The sequence below is a fragment of the Arachis hypogaea genome, chromosome 6 (assembly GCF_003086295.3).
Source record: "Arachis hypogaea cultivar Tifrunner chromosome 6, arahy.Tifrunner.gnm2.J5K5, whole genome shotgun sequence".
Taxonomy (NCBI): Eukaryota; Viridiplantae; Streptophyta; class Magnoliopsida; order Fabales; family Fabaceae; genus Arachis; species Arachis hypogaea.
The window spans coordinates 58,171,101-58,187,598 of NC_092041.1; the positions used below are offsets into that span (position 1 = coordinate 58,171,101).

General features: G+C 37.3%; 2 protein-coding genes across 2 annotated transcripts; both read left to right on the forward strand.

The window, feature by feature from the left end:
- Positions 1 to 433: 433 nt before the first annotated feature.
- LOC112696629 (histone deacetylase HDT1) lies at positions 434 to 4,642 on the forward strand. The gene is made up of 10 exons (XM_072197019.1): positions 434 to 560; positions 1,143 to 1,213; positions 1,315 to 1,528; positions 1,654 to 1,677; positions 1,764 to 1,796; positions 1,873 to 2,057; positions 2,588 to 2,710; positions 2,781 to 2,871; positions 3,698 to 3,833; positions 3,952 to 4,642. The coding sequence occupies exons 1-10, from the start codon at positions 548 to 550 to the stop codon at positions 4,010 to 4,012; spliced, it is 951 nt and encodes a 316-aa protein (XP_072053120.1). The 5' UTR covers positions 434 to 547; the 3' UTR covers positions 4,013 to 4,642.
- A 3,054-nt stretch (positions 4,643 to 7,696) lies between these two features.
- On the forward strand, positions 7,697 to 8,944 carry LOC112805572 (uncharacterized). The gene has a single exon (XM_025847938.1). It carries the CDS (start codon positions 7,697 to 7,699, stop codon positions 8,942 to 8,944), a length of 1,248 nt encoding a protein of 415 aa, XP_025703723.1.
- Positions 8,945 to 16,498: the final 7,554 nt, after the last annotated feature.

Genomic DNA, 16,498 nt, shown 5'->3' on the forward strand with positions numbered 1-16,498 from the left:
TCTCAGGGACCAAAGTGGGGCTTAACTCGTGTGCGTCATAGATTTTATGTAACTAAAATTTTCTTAATAATTATTCAGATGGTAAATATAAATAATAATTTGAGAAAAGGATAAATAAATCTTTAATTTTTTATGCTAGACATGCTGATTTTTTATATTCACTTTAGTTCGATCAAACTTAACAAAAAAATTAAAACGGATTCTCATTGTATTAACTTGATTAATACAAGTATATATGTAAAAAAATTTTTAAAATAAAATAAATTAAATTTATGTGTTCAAATTAAAAAAATTAAAAATTTAAATGTATTTTTAAATCTTTATAAATTGTGCAGACAAAAAAATTAGGATTGATTTGTTATTTTTTTTGAATAATTTTTTTCTAAGGTGATATTACGAAATTAATGTAACTAATAGTTGCATTCTATGAATTATGTTTGTGTATTAAAATTAAGTTTTAAAATAAAATATAAATAATCTAAAATATTAGTGAGTGAGTGTCGAGTTTATTTTCCTTCTGCTGCTGCTTGTGCGCCAGGAGACGATCATGGAGTTCTGGGGTAACCATAATCATCTTTCTTCCTCACTTCTTATGAACCTTAACATTCCCACTTTCTTTTGTATGCGCTATTCTGTTTTCCTTTTACTCTATTATTTTCTTCTCATCTCTCTAAATTTACAGGAATGACCTTGTATCTGTCTTGCGTATAATGTGCGTCTAGTTTCTTTTCTATGATTTGGTTAATGCTCTTAGGGTTTGTGAATTTTGATTTCTGGTCAAAATTGACTTAGTCCATAATGTAATTTTGTTCATTGGAGCAAAATACCATTGCCTCTTCCTTCATAATTCGTATCGTAACTGTTCTTCACTTCACGGGGAATTTTTTCAAGTAATCGGAGTTTGTAGATTACTTCCTTTGAAATACTTGACTGCAAAGAAATTAAGAAAATAATGCATGTTATTTTTAGAGTAGTTCTAGAAAATGTTGCCAGATAAATTTGTTACTCGGAATAAAAGAAAGGGGTAAATTAGTTTTTTATTTTCCCTTTTTTTCCCCTCTTGGAATAATGCCGAAACATATTCTAATAAGTTTCATAAAATTAACATGGTAATAGTGGATGCCTTTTTACAATTTTTTCAGGTGTTGAAGTAAAAAGCGGAGAAACTCTCGAGGTTGATCCGGGATATGGCAAGATGATCCATCTTTCAATGGTATATACACATGATGACAATTAAAAAGAAAAGAATTGGAGTAATTCTGATCGCTTGAATTGATAATGGTTGTGTTTTAATGAAAAATGCTTCATATACAGGCATGCCTGGGTGAGGTTAAGAAGGATAAAGGCGAACCAGTGACTGTGTATGTGAAATTTGGTGACCAGAGGCTTGTGATTGGAACACTTACTTCTGAGAACTTTCCTCAGATTTCTTATGATTTAATATTTGAGAAGGAATTTGAGCTATCACATAACTGGAAAAATGGGAGTGTCTTCTTTACTGGATATAAAGCTGAACCTCCTTTGGAATCATATCCTTCTCAATAGTTGTTTGCTTTGATATGATATTACTTTTGTCTTTTAACGGTCAATAATCCATTCATATAAGTTCTATGCAGACAGATATTTCCTTAACTTATTTTTTTCTAATCCTTACTGAAAATGAAGAAGACTCTGAAGGTGAGATACTCTGCTCTTTTTCCCTTTGATTTATGTTTTTATACTATTTATTAGTATCTCAGCATAATCTATCACCTTTCTTTCAGAGTTCGAAGATATTCCAGTTGCTGCTGCCAATGGTATGTATTCTGTCTTTTGTTGTTTTATCGTCAACTAGACATCTTCTGCACTCGATATCCTTAACTTTAAATGTAGGAAATTCTGAGCTTGAGGTAAAGAATGCTGTCAAACTTGATGCCAATGAAGCTAAACAAAAGGAGAAAATAGGGGATCCAAGAAAGAAAGAGAAAGCAAATGAAAAGGATGCAAATGGTGAAGATGAGGAAGATTCATCTGATGCTGACTCTGATGAATCTGATGAGGATTCTAGTGAAGATGAGGTATTCATATAATCTTGAAAATAGCTTTCAAAATCTGATTTTTTTTTAAAAAAAGGTTTTCTTAACTCATACCAAGAGAATGGATCATGATGCACATGTTTGTTTAATACTATTACTATGTAATTATTAGGCTTCTTTTGTAGTGAAATCAATATTGCTTTTGAAAAAATTAGAAATCCAGAGTACTGGTGATTATGTCATTAAAAAGGGAAAATAATTGCTCTAGATGTCTTGGTGCCTAACATGCATGGGGGTATGCCACTGCAGCTGATGTAGCAAACTTGATTGTTTGGCACCAATTTGTTCCACTGATGATTCCTGTGGTGGTAAACAGCTTAAGTGTGTTTCTTATGTGTTAATTTCATGATCATATCTGCTGCATTATGTTTTGTGGTTTAGTCATATAATTTAATCTGAAATGAGATTGGTATTTTTGGTTAGTGATTCTTAAGGGATTTTATGTTGCTTTTTTTTTTTAAAAAAAGGTTATTATTATTTATTTCTTATTTCTGTAACAATGTATTGTCTAGGCCATGGCAAATGGTGAGAAAGGTGGTGAAGGTGAAGATGACTCTGATGATGATGATGACAAGGACGAAGATGATGACGATGACGATGACGATGAATCTGACAAGGAGGAGACACTCAAGAAGGTAGAGAGCATCATGCTTATTTTTTGTTTTAGCCGGTTGATTTTGAATGTTCACTTATGTTTTTCTATAGGCTGAATTGAGCAAAAAGAGGGTTCATGAATCATCCAAGAAAACACCTGTTCCAGAGAAGAAGGCAAAATTTGTTACTCCTGAAAAGATTGGTTAGTGAGTCAGACTTTCTCATAGTCATTATATCTTGTAGGAGATTTGTTTGTTTAATATCTGTCATGTTTCTGCACCCAAGCCTTGCATAGTTGCATGTTTTATACTCAATTTATGTACACTTGTACAGTAAATTAGATAAAGTTAATGTGAGTAATATAATTTGGTTGCACGAGTCATGTGGGCTCATGATTTGCATGGGTGATCCTACTACCTTCCAACGATGAGTTTTGACTTTTGATGCACGGTGATTTGCAAAAAGATTGAATAATCACTCATGTCCCATTACCTCAATCTTTTGGTTGGACTAATTTGTGAAATCACCAGCACAAGCAGGGATGGACCTGGGTTAGGACATTTTGGGGCATATGCTCTGTTTCCAAGACTTTAGATTTTGTTTACATGTATATTATTACCCTTATTATATTGACTCGTACTTAAGAAAAAAGGAAAAAATGTTAAAACATTTAAATATAATTATGTAAAACTAAATCGAAATCTTGGAGCAATAGTTAAGTTGTCCCGGGGACCATAACGTCATAGGTTGAAATTTTGGAATTAGCTACCGACATTTGCATTAGGCTTGACTTTCTTTGGGTGTGACTGTGCCCCAAACTTGGGATGCTTGTGCACTAGACTGTTCCTTTATAACTATGTAAAACTATTTATTTCTTTTGTATCATGCTTTAATTTTTTGGGCCTAATACTAAGATAGAAGTACAATGGTGAACAAAGTGAGACGCGCCTCTTCGTGCATCCATGCATGTCGTGAACAGACTAGAACTTATGAATTATAAAATTGATGAGAAATATTCATATGTTCAGACAACAAGGGTGGTGTTCATGTTGCAACTCCTTACCCAACTAAGCAGGCTATCAAGGCAGCTGCCAATAACAGGCAACCGGTGAAGCAGCAGACTCCAAAGTTAGTTGGAGACTATGGCTGCAAGGATTGCAACAGGTGATTTGCATTCTCTTTCTGATTTATCGGCCACCTTATTTCCTTTTACTAATTTTGTTTTCTCTTAAATATATTTCTTGTCTGCTCGCTATAAATTTGATATTATATTGGTTTGCAGGTTGTTTAAGACAGAAGATGCCTTAAACTCCCATAACAAGGCCAAGCACAGTGCTAAGTGAAGGAATGAAAGTACATAAATATAAGTTTTTTCCTGAACAGTAAGCGTGTGAATGTTTGTGGATTTTGGATGGACACAAGTTAGAAAAAGAAAAATGTACTCTAGCTGATCTAAGAAATCTAGTCTAGCCTAGTAGTTTTGTTGCTGAGGGTTATTCCACTTGGATTGTGTTTTGGAGAGAAGAACCCTACTTTTTCGTATTGTTGGTTTGTCGCTATACTTCAGCCTCAAGTTTCTCGTAATTGTGTTGGTAACGAGGCTCCAACGTGATGGTAAGGCCTTCCTTAAAATGATTTCTCTTACATTGATATCTTCTTGAGGACTATATATTGCTGGAGGATTGGCAGTAATAAGATGAATGGAAGCTAACCTGTTAGGCTCAGCAAAATGGAGTCGCTCAAGGATTCAGCTTTTATTAATTTACTAATCAATGAAATGAACAATGTCTCGGCTTCTACTCAGGACTCATGGTTTTGCCAAGAGAATGGGTTTGTGCAATGCACAGTAGCGGTTATGGTTTTCTTTTGGACATGACATGTGTTTAAGAGGATATTTTTGGTATTTTAAAATTAAAGGGAAAAATAGTAATATTGTCTTATTCAAGAATCTAAATAATAAAAGAATTATATTATGCTGGTCTTAGACATCGAAATGAATCTTTTTAATTGTTAAAAAAATTGAGAGAATAAAGTGTGATTTCTAACTCTTGATTGTTCTCTTTTTTATATTTTTTATTGGTCTTACTTATAAAATTAATGGTGAAAAATTACATTTTACTTTTTTAATTGTTAAAAAAAAATTGAGAGGATCCATTCTCCTTGAACATTAAGGAGACTAAGAATTTGTTTCAAAAATAGTAGTATTGAAATGGCACACTCATAAGGTTTATTGGGCTAAATGAAAACATTAAGAAGTTTCAGAATACTCTTCAAGTTTATTGGGAGTCACAAATTTAGTATTAATTTTTAAAATTATTTAGTCCATATTTTGTTTGATTTGTTGTTAAGATTCATAAAAAGATTTGATTTGGTTTTAATTTGTTTATTAGTATTTTTAGGTATTTTAAATTTAAATCAAATCTGATCAAATTTAATAATCTAATAAGTTCAAATTTAATTTAAATTAGTTATCATATTTTTAGTTTCATATCTTGGAAGATTTGATACTAATCTGTTAAAATCTATTTAAACATTTTTTATAAGACAATTTAGACAATTTTTTATGATAAATTTTATCGGTGTTATTATGCATGTTTTTCGACGTGTATTCGAATGAGGCAAGTGCTTTGCTTGGTGCATGAAGAAATTCGACGGATTGAGTCTAAGATAATTTTTAGTATTAGTTCTTTTAATTTTAGTCTTTTAATTTAGGTTGTCAAGGACAAGTTCTTTGAAAGTCTAGTAAAAAAAATTCTTCCGATGACCTAGGTTGCAAAGAACATGTTTTTTAGAGATCTAGTAGAAAAATTTCCTTTATCTATCTTTTGTATTTTCGTTGTATTTTTTTATTATTCCTTTCAATTTTGTCTGTCGTTTCTTATTAGGACATTGTAGAAGTACCCACATTTTATCTCCATTTGTGTGCGAAAAACTAAATCCTAAAAATGCCCAAAAAATTAAAGTACCTTAACGTAAGGTTTGGAAGAGAGATAGAGACTGAGAAACAGAAACTTAATTAAGTCTCAGTATTATGTTTGGTGTAAGATATACATGACTGAATTATGTTTTAGTATTTTGTTTGGTTCAAAATAAATACAAAGACTAAAATGAATAAAATGACCAAATCACCCTTGGTCATAAATTAAAATGAATACAGAAAAAACCCCCTAACCTTCTCCTCTATTCTCTCGTTCACGGGCACTCTATTCCTCTCTTCCCATCCCTTTGCCCCTCTCTCTCTCTCTCTCTCTCTCTCTCTCTCTCTCTCTCTCTCTCTCTCTCTCTCTCCCCCTGGCGTGCGCTCTTTCCTTCTCCTCTCATCTCTGTCTTCCTCTTTCTCCGACAGCAGCGACGATAGCACTCACCACCGTCGTGTCTGTCACGTGTTTGAGTTCCAGTTTTGTGCCGTGCGGTGTCGTGTTTCTGTGTTCGAGTTCAAGTTCGAGTTTTGTGCGTTGTTGTGTCCAGTCGCCGTGTCTGAGCTCCATTTTCGCGCTGTGTTCGAGCTCCAGTTCCGCGCCTTGCCTTCATGTTCGAGCTCCAATTCCACCCTGCGTCGTGCTGTGCTACCGTGTTCGAGTTCCAGTTTCATGACATGCCACCTCTGTACCCTACTACACTGCTCAGTTCCAGTTTCGCACCGCCTCAGTTTTTCTCTTTTCTATTTTGATTTTGAAATCCTGAGATGGTTGAATCTGTGTTTATGAGATTGAATTTGTTTTTGGTATCTGTTCATACCCTGGCCCAACAGATAATAGCCAGGCCCAATGACACTAAAAGGCCCACCAATAAAAGTGGATCTCATGATAAGTCTAACCTCTTTGAAGAGGTCGGACACTGATTCCAAGGGGAAAAAGCCCTACTTACTCGAAGTAGATAAACTATTTCCTAAAATCTCTACCTCATCTAGAAGGTGGATCTCAACAAACTCCCAAGATAAAGGGAACACTTATCTATCAGAAAAGATAAGATTACTCCACAAAGGTGGTTAGTAATTCTACTATAAATACACGAGCACCCCTAGATATGACTCACGCTCTAATCTACAAAAACCCTACTTAAAGCCCTTGAAAACTTAAGTATTGGAGTCTCTTGCAGGTATCACCCCCCATCTCATCACGAGGAAATCGGACAGGCGGCACATCGGCACCAAAGAGGTCGGACGCTGCCATATTAAGGGACTTGGACCTCACGTTCATGCCCAAATAAACGTTTCAAGAAACCCTTGGAATATTGGCGCCATTGCCAGGGACCTGGAATTCATTCCACAACCATAGCGGACAACCGACAGGAAGACGACCACACGCAATCCGAATCTGAGCAAGAAGTTCAGCCGGAGGCCCATGCCATCATTCTCCCTCTTCCACCACAACACACTGAAGGACCCCACGGAGAAGGGCCCTCAGGAAACCCTCATCCAAGGTGGATCCATTCTGAGGTACACCACCCCGAGGATGTGGATCAACCCCAGGCGATAAAGATATTGAACATGGTCCATGGACAGCAAGGTCGCTTGAGATAGCTCAAACACGAGGCCGAGCGACAACGAGAGGCAGAACGGGAATTAAGAAGAGAAGTGAGGTGACATAGGGAGCTAGAAGAAAAGCTCCAGAAGATGGAGGCTAATCTTTGAAGTCGGTCACTAGGTCGGACAGGGAAGAAAGCCCTCTTGGAGGAGACAATCCGTTCACAAAAGAGATCATGAAGGCCAAAGTTCTAAGAAATTTCAAATCGCCTGACATGGATCTCTATGATGGGACGTCGGACCCAAGACACCACCTAAGCAATTTAAAAAGTCGAATGTACCTGGTGGACGCCTCTAATGCCACACGTTGCAAAGCCTTCCCTACGACTCTGATTAAAGCTGCAATGAAGTGGTTTGACGGCCTGCCTCAGAGGTCGGTCGCCAACTTCGACGACCTAGCCGAAAAATTTCTGACTAGGTTTTCTATCCAAAAGATGAAACAAAGCATGCACCAAGCTTGCTGGGAGTAAAGCAAGAAGTTGGAGAAATCCTTCGAGATTACATGAAAAGGTTCAACAAAGCTTTCTTGGAAATTCAGAATCTACCAACTGAAGCTATAATTATGGGCTTAGTCAACAGCCTTAGAGAAAGACCACTCTCCCAATCAATATCCAAAAGATATCCGACCTCTCTGAATGAGATTCAGGAAAGGACAGATAAGTATATCAACATGGAAGAAAATTTCCGACTAAGAGAGCCTCCCTCGAGGTCAAACCTACCCTATCCACCTCGGGACAAAGAAAGAGAACCCAATAAAAAAGAGGAGCCAAATGTAGAGAAACCTAAAAAATATCACAACTATAATCCTCTCAAGGTCTCCCTAGTAGACATTTACAGAGAGATATGTCACACAGAGAAGCTTTCACCATCTCGTCCGATTAAGCATAAGAAAGCTGGAAGTCGGAATGAATATTATGAATATCATAAGCTCTATGTACACTCCACCAATGAATGCTACGACTTGAAAAATGTCATAGAAAATTTGGTCAGAGAAGGCCGTCTTGCTAGATACCTGGCGGACAGGTCGGACGACCCAAGGAAGAGAAGAAGGGATGAAGAAGGAGGACAACCCGAACATACTCCTCACACCCCGGAGCGACACATCCATATGATTAATGGCGGATTCGTAGGAGGAAGAATGTCAAAATCCTCCCGGAAAAGACACCTCAAAGAAGTGTACCAAGTTGGGGAAAGTAGTCAATTGACAGACCTGCCCACCATCTCTTTCACTAAAGAAGATGCACAAGGCCTGCTGTCCAGGCATGATGATTCAGTGGTAATAACACTAATCCTGACCAACGCTAACCTTCATCGCACCTTGATAGAGCAAGGAAGCTCGGCTGACATTCTGTTCAAACCCGCTTTTGACAACCTCAAATTAGAAGAAAATGACCTAATGGCCTACCTTGATAGCCTGTTCAGACTGGGAGACACCCCAAACCGAACTCTTTGTTATATCTCATTATATGCCACCTTCATAAAGGGTGCTAGGTTAAATACCTTGAGCATCGATTACATTGTAGTCGATGTAAACTCCGCCTACAATGCTCTAATTGGTCGGACCACCTTAAATAGACTGTCAGCTGTTGTCTCTACTCCTCACCTTTGCCTGAAATTCCCTACTGTCAAAGGGATTGCCACAATAAAAGGGGATCAAAAGCTAGCAAGGAAGTGCTATAATGAAAGCCTTAGTTTGAAAGGCAACTCGGGAGGCAAGGAAGTCAATACCATCGAATTAGGGGGAGTCTGAGTTCGTGAAGAATTTCGTCCTCAACCTGAAGGCAAAATAGAAGAGATATAAATCGGAGACCACCCTAGCAAGACAACGAGTATATGGGCGAACTTAAAAGAAAGCCTGAAGAAGCAGCTCGTCAACTTGTTAAGGAAAAACTCTGACCTCTTTTCCTTGAAAGCTTCCAACATGCCCGGCATAAATTCTGACATGATATGCCATAAGCTTGCTGTGTACCCAGGTTCCCGACCTGTTCAACAGAAAGCTCGGACCAGAGCAAACACTGGTCATGGAAGAGCAAGTGCAGGCCTTGCTAGAAGCAGGATTTATAAGGGAGGTAAAATATCCGCTTTGGCTAGCCAACGTTGTATTGGTGAAAAAGCAAAATGAAAAATGGAGAATGTGTGTTGATTACACCGACCTCAACAAAGTCTTCCCTAAAGATCCTTACCCATTCCCCAGTATTGACGCTCTAGACGATGCGGCCCCAGGCTATAGATATCTTTCCTTCATGGATGCCTACTCGGGATATAATCAGATCCCTATGCATAAGCCAGATCAGGAAAAGACCTCATTTGTAACTCCAAAGGAAAACTATTGTTACGTAGTAATGCCTTTTGGGTTGAAGAACGTAGGAGCTACATACCAATGACTAATGAATAAAGTGTTTTTCACCCACATAGGAAAACTAATGGAGGTCTATGAGGACGACGTGCTTGTCAAGACTCAAGAGGAAGAGACACTACTGTCTGACCTCTTTGAAGTATTTTCCACTGTAAGAAAGCACGAGATAAGGTTAAATCATTAAAAATGCACCTTTGCAGTAGAAGCTGGGAAGTTCCTGGGGTCATGCTAACCCAAAGAGGCATAGAAACGAACCCAGACAGATGCCAGGCTATACTTAAAATGAAGAGTTCAACTTACATCAAAGAAGTTCAACAGTTAAATGGAAGGTTGGCAGCTTTATTTAGATTATTAGCTAGATCAGCCTTAAAATCACTTCCCCTTTATTCGATCCTAAAAAAGGGAAACAATTTAAGTAGACCCCAGAGTACAAACAAGCTTTTCAAGACTTTAAGGCATTCTTGGGACAACCACCTATACTTATCCGACCTGTTAAAGAGGAAGAACTTGCATTGTATTTGTCAGTGGGAAGTTAGGCTATAGCTTCAGCTGTGGTCCGAGAAGACAAAGAGGGACAACGACCTATCTATTTGATCAACAAAGCCCTACAAGGGGCCGAGTTGAACTATCAAAAGATAGAGAAATTTGCTTATGCCCTCATTCTCACATCTAGAAGGCTCCGACCTTACTTCCAGGTTCACATCGTTATAGTCTGCACTAACCAGCCCATAAAACATATTCTACAAAAAATGGACTTAGCCGGAAGGATTCTACAATGGGCGGTAGAATTATCAGATTCGCAAGTAATGACTTCGCAAATCAATGGCACCTATCAAGCTAAAGACCCCATTATAAAGAAATACCTGGATAAAGCTCAGGAACAGCTTACACACTTTACAAAAAGTAAGATCTGACATATAGCTCGGGAGTCTAACGCCCGAGCTGATGTCCTTTCAAAATTAGCCAGCACCAAACTAGGGGCCAACAATAGAAGCCTCATTCAAGAGACTCTGCAATCACCATCAATTTCAAAAGATGAGGAATTACTGACCATATCCAATCAACACTTAGGTTGGATGACTCCCTGACTTGAGCGGAAATTGGCAGATTAAGAATTAATTAGAGAAATGGCGTTGTGAGTACAGTTCTTAACCGGCAAAAATATACTCGTCAATTTAGAAAAGGGTTGTCACAATTTTTAGAAATAAAATACTGGGAGTATGAGTCCCAGGTCGTCTCCCAATGAGTTGCGGGAAGATGTGCAATTTTATCAATTAGAGGTTTTCAAGAGGGGTTTTGAATTTGTTGAACAGAAAATTAAATTAGAGAATTTATATGATTTAAATAAAATCTTGACTGGGAGAAGATTAATTGGAAGTTATATCCTTGTTAGAATTTTATCAAGAGCAATTAATAATTAGTCATTGTTTTAATTTAGTTAACCCTCAAGGAAGGAAGGAAAGTCAAATTAAAAGTCAACTGTTATTCACAAGTCCTAATCCTCTCCCTTGGGAAGGATTAGAGTTAGTAATTAATAAGTCAACCAACAATAAACCAATTACAATTGAACTCTTGAGTATTCTAACTCAAGGTTCTCCTTTTAATCATCTCCCAATCAAGTTGGGGAACTACTCACTCATCATAATTATAGACTTCACAAAATCAACGGAAAAAATAAGAGAAGACATAATAAATAATAATAAAAGAGATTAATTAAAAGTAGAAATAGTTCTGTATCAATAACTTGTGAAAATAATCCAATGTCAACTCTGGAGGAATTAAGAATATGGAAAAATAAATGAAAAGTAAATAACAAATTGTAGTGACTAGTACCGGAGGTAGACTCTTCTCAAAAGCTAAAGCCAAAAATCTTCCAAATCCTAATTATGAATGTTCAAGTGGAAAACCTAGGGGAGAGTAAAATCAGATCTAAAAACTTGAAATTATGCGGAATGAAATTTTGTTCTGATGTCTCTGCATGTTCCCTGGCTCTAATTTGTGTTTCTGGGCCAAAAACTGGGTTGAAATCCGGCCCAGAATCTCTGTCAGCGACTTTTATAATTCTGCAGATTGCACGCGTCATGCGGCCGCGTCATCCATGCAATCGCGTCACTCAGCACTTCTCGTACCATGCGTGCACGTCGTCCACGCATTCGCGTCAGGCACGCGAGCGCGTCACTCTGAATTCTTCCATTTCTTCGTTTTGATCTAAAAATTTAAAATTTGGTGTCATTTTATTGTTTTTCTCTTTCTTCATTAAATTCAAAAATATTTTTAATTAATTTTTTTCGAAAAAAGAAAAAAAAATTTCATAATTTTATTTTTAAAATTTTTATCTTATCTTATCTTATTTCAAAAATCAAATTTCAAAATTCAAATTTAAAAATTTTCAAAATTTAAATTTAAAAATTTTCAAATTTTAAATTTCAAATTTAAAATTTTAAATTTCAAAATTTCAAATTTTAATTTTCAAATTCAAAATTTAAATAACCTTTTAATTTAAATTTATTTTTATTTTTAATTTCTATTTGCTACTATGAACTCTCACCCCTTTGTCTATGAGTCTGGTTACAATAATGTTGCAGGAAGAAGAAATTACAATGAGAACAGGCATCAAGGTTGGAACAAGCAAAGATGGGAGGAGCCACAAGGATTTGATCAACCCTCATGGCAACATCCACCTCCAGTGAACTATCAACAACCACCACCATATGCCTACGAACCCTTTCCTCAACATGACTTTGGACCACCATACTCACAAGCCCTTTTCCACCATTCACCTCCATATGACCCTAACCCTCATCCACCATACCAACCACCTTATGAACCAAATGAACCCTCCTATCTACCCCAAACCTCCATGGAGAAAGCACTTGCCGATCTAAACTCTACTATACAAGCTCTCTTCACCCAAATCAGACCACCAATTACCTTCAACAATCAACCATCAAGCTCTAGTGCACTTCCTTGTCAACCACAGAATAATCTCTCCATCCCATCACCACCATCCATGGAAGATCACCCACATCCATCAATCCAAGATCAAGATGATCCCAATTATGCTATTGATATAGAACAGGAAAGAAGGAATCATCTTCGCGAATCCATACTTCATAAAGAGCTAGAGGAGGCCCTACGGGTAAGGGTAGGAGAGACCCTTGAAGATGAAAAAATAGTTAAAAGGAGTTGTCATAGAAAGAAAAACATCGAGGATGAGTACGATTTTATACTTAAACAACTGGACAAAGCAGCAATTATTAAAAAGGAAGAAGTGGTTGCAGACTTAAGAGATTCTGTACCTCCATTGGAAAGTCCAGTCACAGAGCCTCCTTCCACGGTGTTTGATGTTGATGTTGAGAAGAGCGTACAACCTCCAAGGCAAATCATGGTTGAAGATTTTGTAGAGGTTGATCAAGAGGTAGAAGATGTCAAAGAAGAGCACAAGGGAGTGGAGCTTGAAATTACCTTGCCAAAGTTATTGGAAACCCCTCCCCTAAGTTGCCATCATCCTTCACAACATTCAAGTGGGTAAAATTCATATCCCTTAGCTTTCTAATTTCACTTGAATATGGGCTACTGGAGACAGATGGTCAACTTAGAGCTCTTTGTGGCATTGAGAGTAAGAGGAAGAAGGCCAGTGGTAAGAATTGTCCTGCAAGGTTCATCATGGTTGGTAGCTTTAAGTTTAAGAGTAAAGGTTGGTATAGAGCTCAACTCAATGGGTCTAGAAAGTTGTTTGGCCGCTTACGTGAGAATTCAGACTGCTTGCCACCCGGAGGGAATAATATTGCTCAACCAAAAGACGGGTGCAAAAGCAAGATCTGGGACCCCGGAATCCATTCTATCAATCACCACTCTTGGGGCCTAGTCACTTGCTTTAACTTACTTGAAGGCTTTCTACACCTAGTTTGGGACCCCAGAGGTTACTGGAATCACAAATATTGGTGGAGATTCCTGGATGAGTTCAAACACAAGCCACCATAACAGGGAGCTCACCAAATGTCCAACTTAAGGACTTTAACTAAAAGTGCTAGGTGGGAGACAACCCACCATGGTATGATCGTTCTTTTTCAATTTTATTTCGTGTTGTTTATTTCTATTTTATTTTATTATATTGAACCTGGAGTTTTGCATCACATTCATATTAACACAGCATTCTGCATCTTTTCAGATTAAAAAAAAAAAGCGAGCACGCGACGCGACCGCATCAGCGACGCGTCCGCGTTGCAAGGAGATGGAAGACAATATTAATATAAACAGAGAGTTTCGCAGGAGCAGCGCTGGAGGCATGCCAATGGCACAAATCACCCCACGCGAACGCGTCGCTGACGCGACCGCGTCATATGGGAATAATGGTCTCCCACGCGACCGCGTGACCTGAAATCGGCGTAAAAAGGGTGTATGGCCGAAAGTTGAGCTGGAGTTGGGCTGGACCCGTGCTAGTAGCACAAGCCCTGCCACGCGCACGCGTCACTCACGCGTCCGCATCATATTGGAAATAAGGCCACCCGCGCGACCGCGTCGACCACGCGACCGCGTCACCCTGGATTTTTGCAATATTGAGTTTTGAACAGAGAGTTGTGCGACCGCGAGGCTGCACTCGCGCCACTACCACAAATCACGTCACGCGATCGCGTGCCCCACGCGACCGCGTCGCCAGTGTCCCGCAACCTTTCCATCTTAGTGCCAATTTTCTTCTCTTTTCTCTTCTAATCCTAATTTCTTCCTTCTCTCTCCTTTCTCACTTTCTTTTTTCTACTTCTCATTCTTTTTCACTTTCATTTTATTTTATTTAATTTATTTGCATACTTTCATTCATTGCATGTTTTTATTTTTCTAAAGTTATTATTGGTGTTCAAATATTCTTATTCAACTGTTACATCTTTTCTGGTATTTTCTTGATGCTTAGTGACTTGTTTTATTCTGGATAGATTATATTATTCATATCAATGCCAATCTTTTATACCTGTATTACTTTTTGTATTGACATGAATTTACATTATCTCTCCTTACCCACACTCTCTTCCCTATTGTTGCAAATTTTTGCACCACTGGTATCCCATGGCTTCTATTGTTTTCTCACTTGCATGTTGTAGCCACCATGTAATTGGGACCCTTATTATCTGGCATTAACCAACCCATGTTTTATTTGTTTTTTATCTTTGCTTTGGGTTACTTTCCTTCCCTTTTTCTTTCAGGATGGCCACCAGGAAGAGAACCGGAAGACGTTTACATGGGAAGACAAACAAGTCCATCAACACAATCCTTAAAGAAAAGCATCAGTTGGAACACCCCGTCCACCTGCACATCTCAGCATGCACCAAGGACGGTGCAATCTTTAAGTGTGGGGAGGTCGATACCGATCTCCATGGGTTAGTACCTTCTTATCTAAACACCAATGTTTAAATTTTCTTTGTAGATTAGTTGTTGCATTTGTATATTTGTTTGATTTTTGCATATTTTACCACTTGGTTAAAATAATATTTTCTTTTTCAAGAAACCTTTTAAAGTATTTCACTAATTTGAATAAAATTTTTTGTTACACTTGTTTGAAGAAATATTATATTGGAACATGGTTTAGAGCTCGAACACACAAAATCTGTGAGATTTTTGAGCCTATTTAATTGGTTGCATTTTATCAACCAATATTTTATTTTTGGTGTGTATTTTTCTCTCTAAAATTGTGATCTTTGTCTTGCTTGATTTTATATTTCCATAGTTTGATGTATGCATACACTTACATGATTGAGGCCTTTGTTTCACTGAACTCACATACCCATATGGCCTTATCTTTTATTATCCTTTGCAAACCAATTTGAGCCTATTATATCCCTTTGTTCTTTACTTTAGCACATCATTAACTCTAAGCGGAAAACAATAATGTCCTTAATTTGAATCCTTGGTTAGCTTAGACTAGTGAGAGTGCTCATGAATTAAGTATGGGGAAAAGTGGGTTTGGAAACATTTGGTTTGAGAATTGAGTATGTTAGAATTTTTTGAAAATGTGAAAGAATGTTAAGAATATGTTCATGCATTCAATACTTTAATCATATGCATTGAGAAAAAAAAAATAAAGGATAAAAAGAAAAGAAAAAGAGCAAATAAAAGGGGACAAAAATGCCCCAAGGTAAGTAGTGAAAGCAATGCATATGAGTTGTACTTGAAATTAGAATGCATGAATATGTGGAAAACATGGTTAATGGATAGTTAGATGTGGTATTATGATTGCATGGATTGTCTAAAGTTAGGTGGAAAGTTTAAGATTAATTAAGGATTCAGATTTTAGTCCACTTGACCAAATACAATCCTACCTTGATCCTAACCCCATTACAACCCTTAAAAGACCTCTTGATATGTGTATTTGTGCATCAAATTTATGTTGATTGTTAGATGAAGAGAAAGCCTTAGAAAGCAAGGATAGTCGAGAATTGAGAGAATCGAACCTTAAACACATGAGTGTTTAGAGTGTATACACTTCCAGTGAGGGTTCGATGCTCAATTCCTTGTTCCCCGCTTTCATGAGCTATTTTCTTCTTGCAAGTCTATTTGTACTTCATTTTTATGATTTGAATTAGTGAAATCCAGTTCATATTTATTCTTGGAGAACTTATTTACTCTTAACCAAGTAAGTAAAAGCATTTAGCATGTAGTTGCATTCATAGGTTGTATTTCATGCATTCTACCATTCCTCTTCATCTTTATAGTTTCTCTTGAGCTTAGCATGAGGACATGCTTTTGTTTAAGTGTGGGGAGGTTGATAAACCACTATTTTATGGTTTATCTTGTGCTCAATTGAGTGGTTTCTATCTACTCTTTACCCACTTATTCATACTATTTGCATGGTTTTACATTTGCCTTCCTAATTATGTGCTTTGATTGAAAACATGCTTCTTTGATCTTATATTTGCTTATTATTAATCCTCTCTTATTACCATTAGATGCCTTGAT

Bases quoted from the DNA above. Each gene is read 5' to 3' on its own strand.
- LOC112696629 (XM_072197019.1), top strand. The intron at 1,214-1,314 runs GTATATACACAT...CTTCATATACAG, and splicing joins AGATGATCCATCTTTCAATG to GCATGCCTGGGTGAGGTTAA. The intron at 2,711-2,780 runs GTAGAGAGCATC...GTTTTTCTATAG, and splicing joins AGGAGGAGACACTCAAGAAG to GCTGAATTGAGCAAAAAGAG.
- LOC112805572 (XM_025847938.1), top strand. From the start codon at position 7,697: ATGAAAAGGTTCAACAAAGCTTTCTTGGAAATTCAGAATCTACCAACT.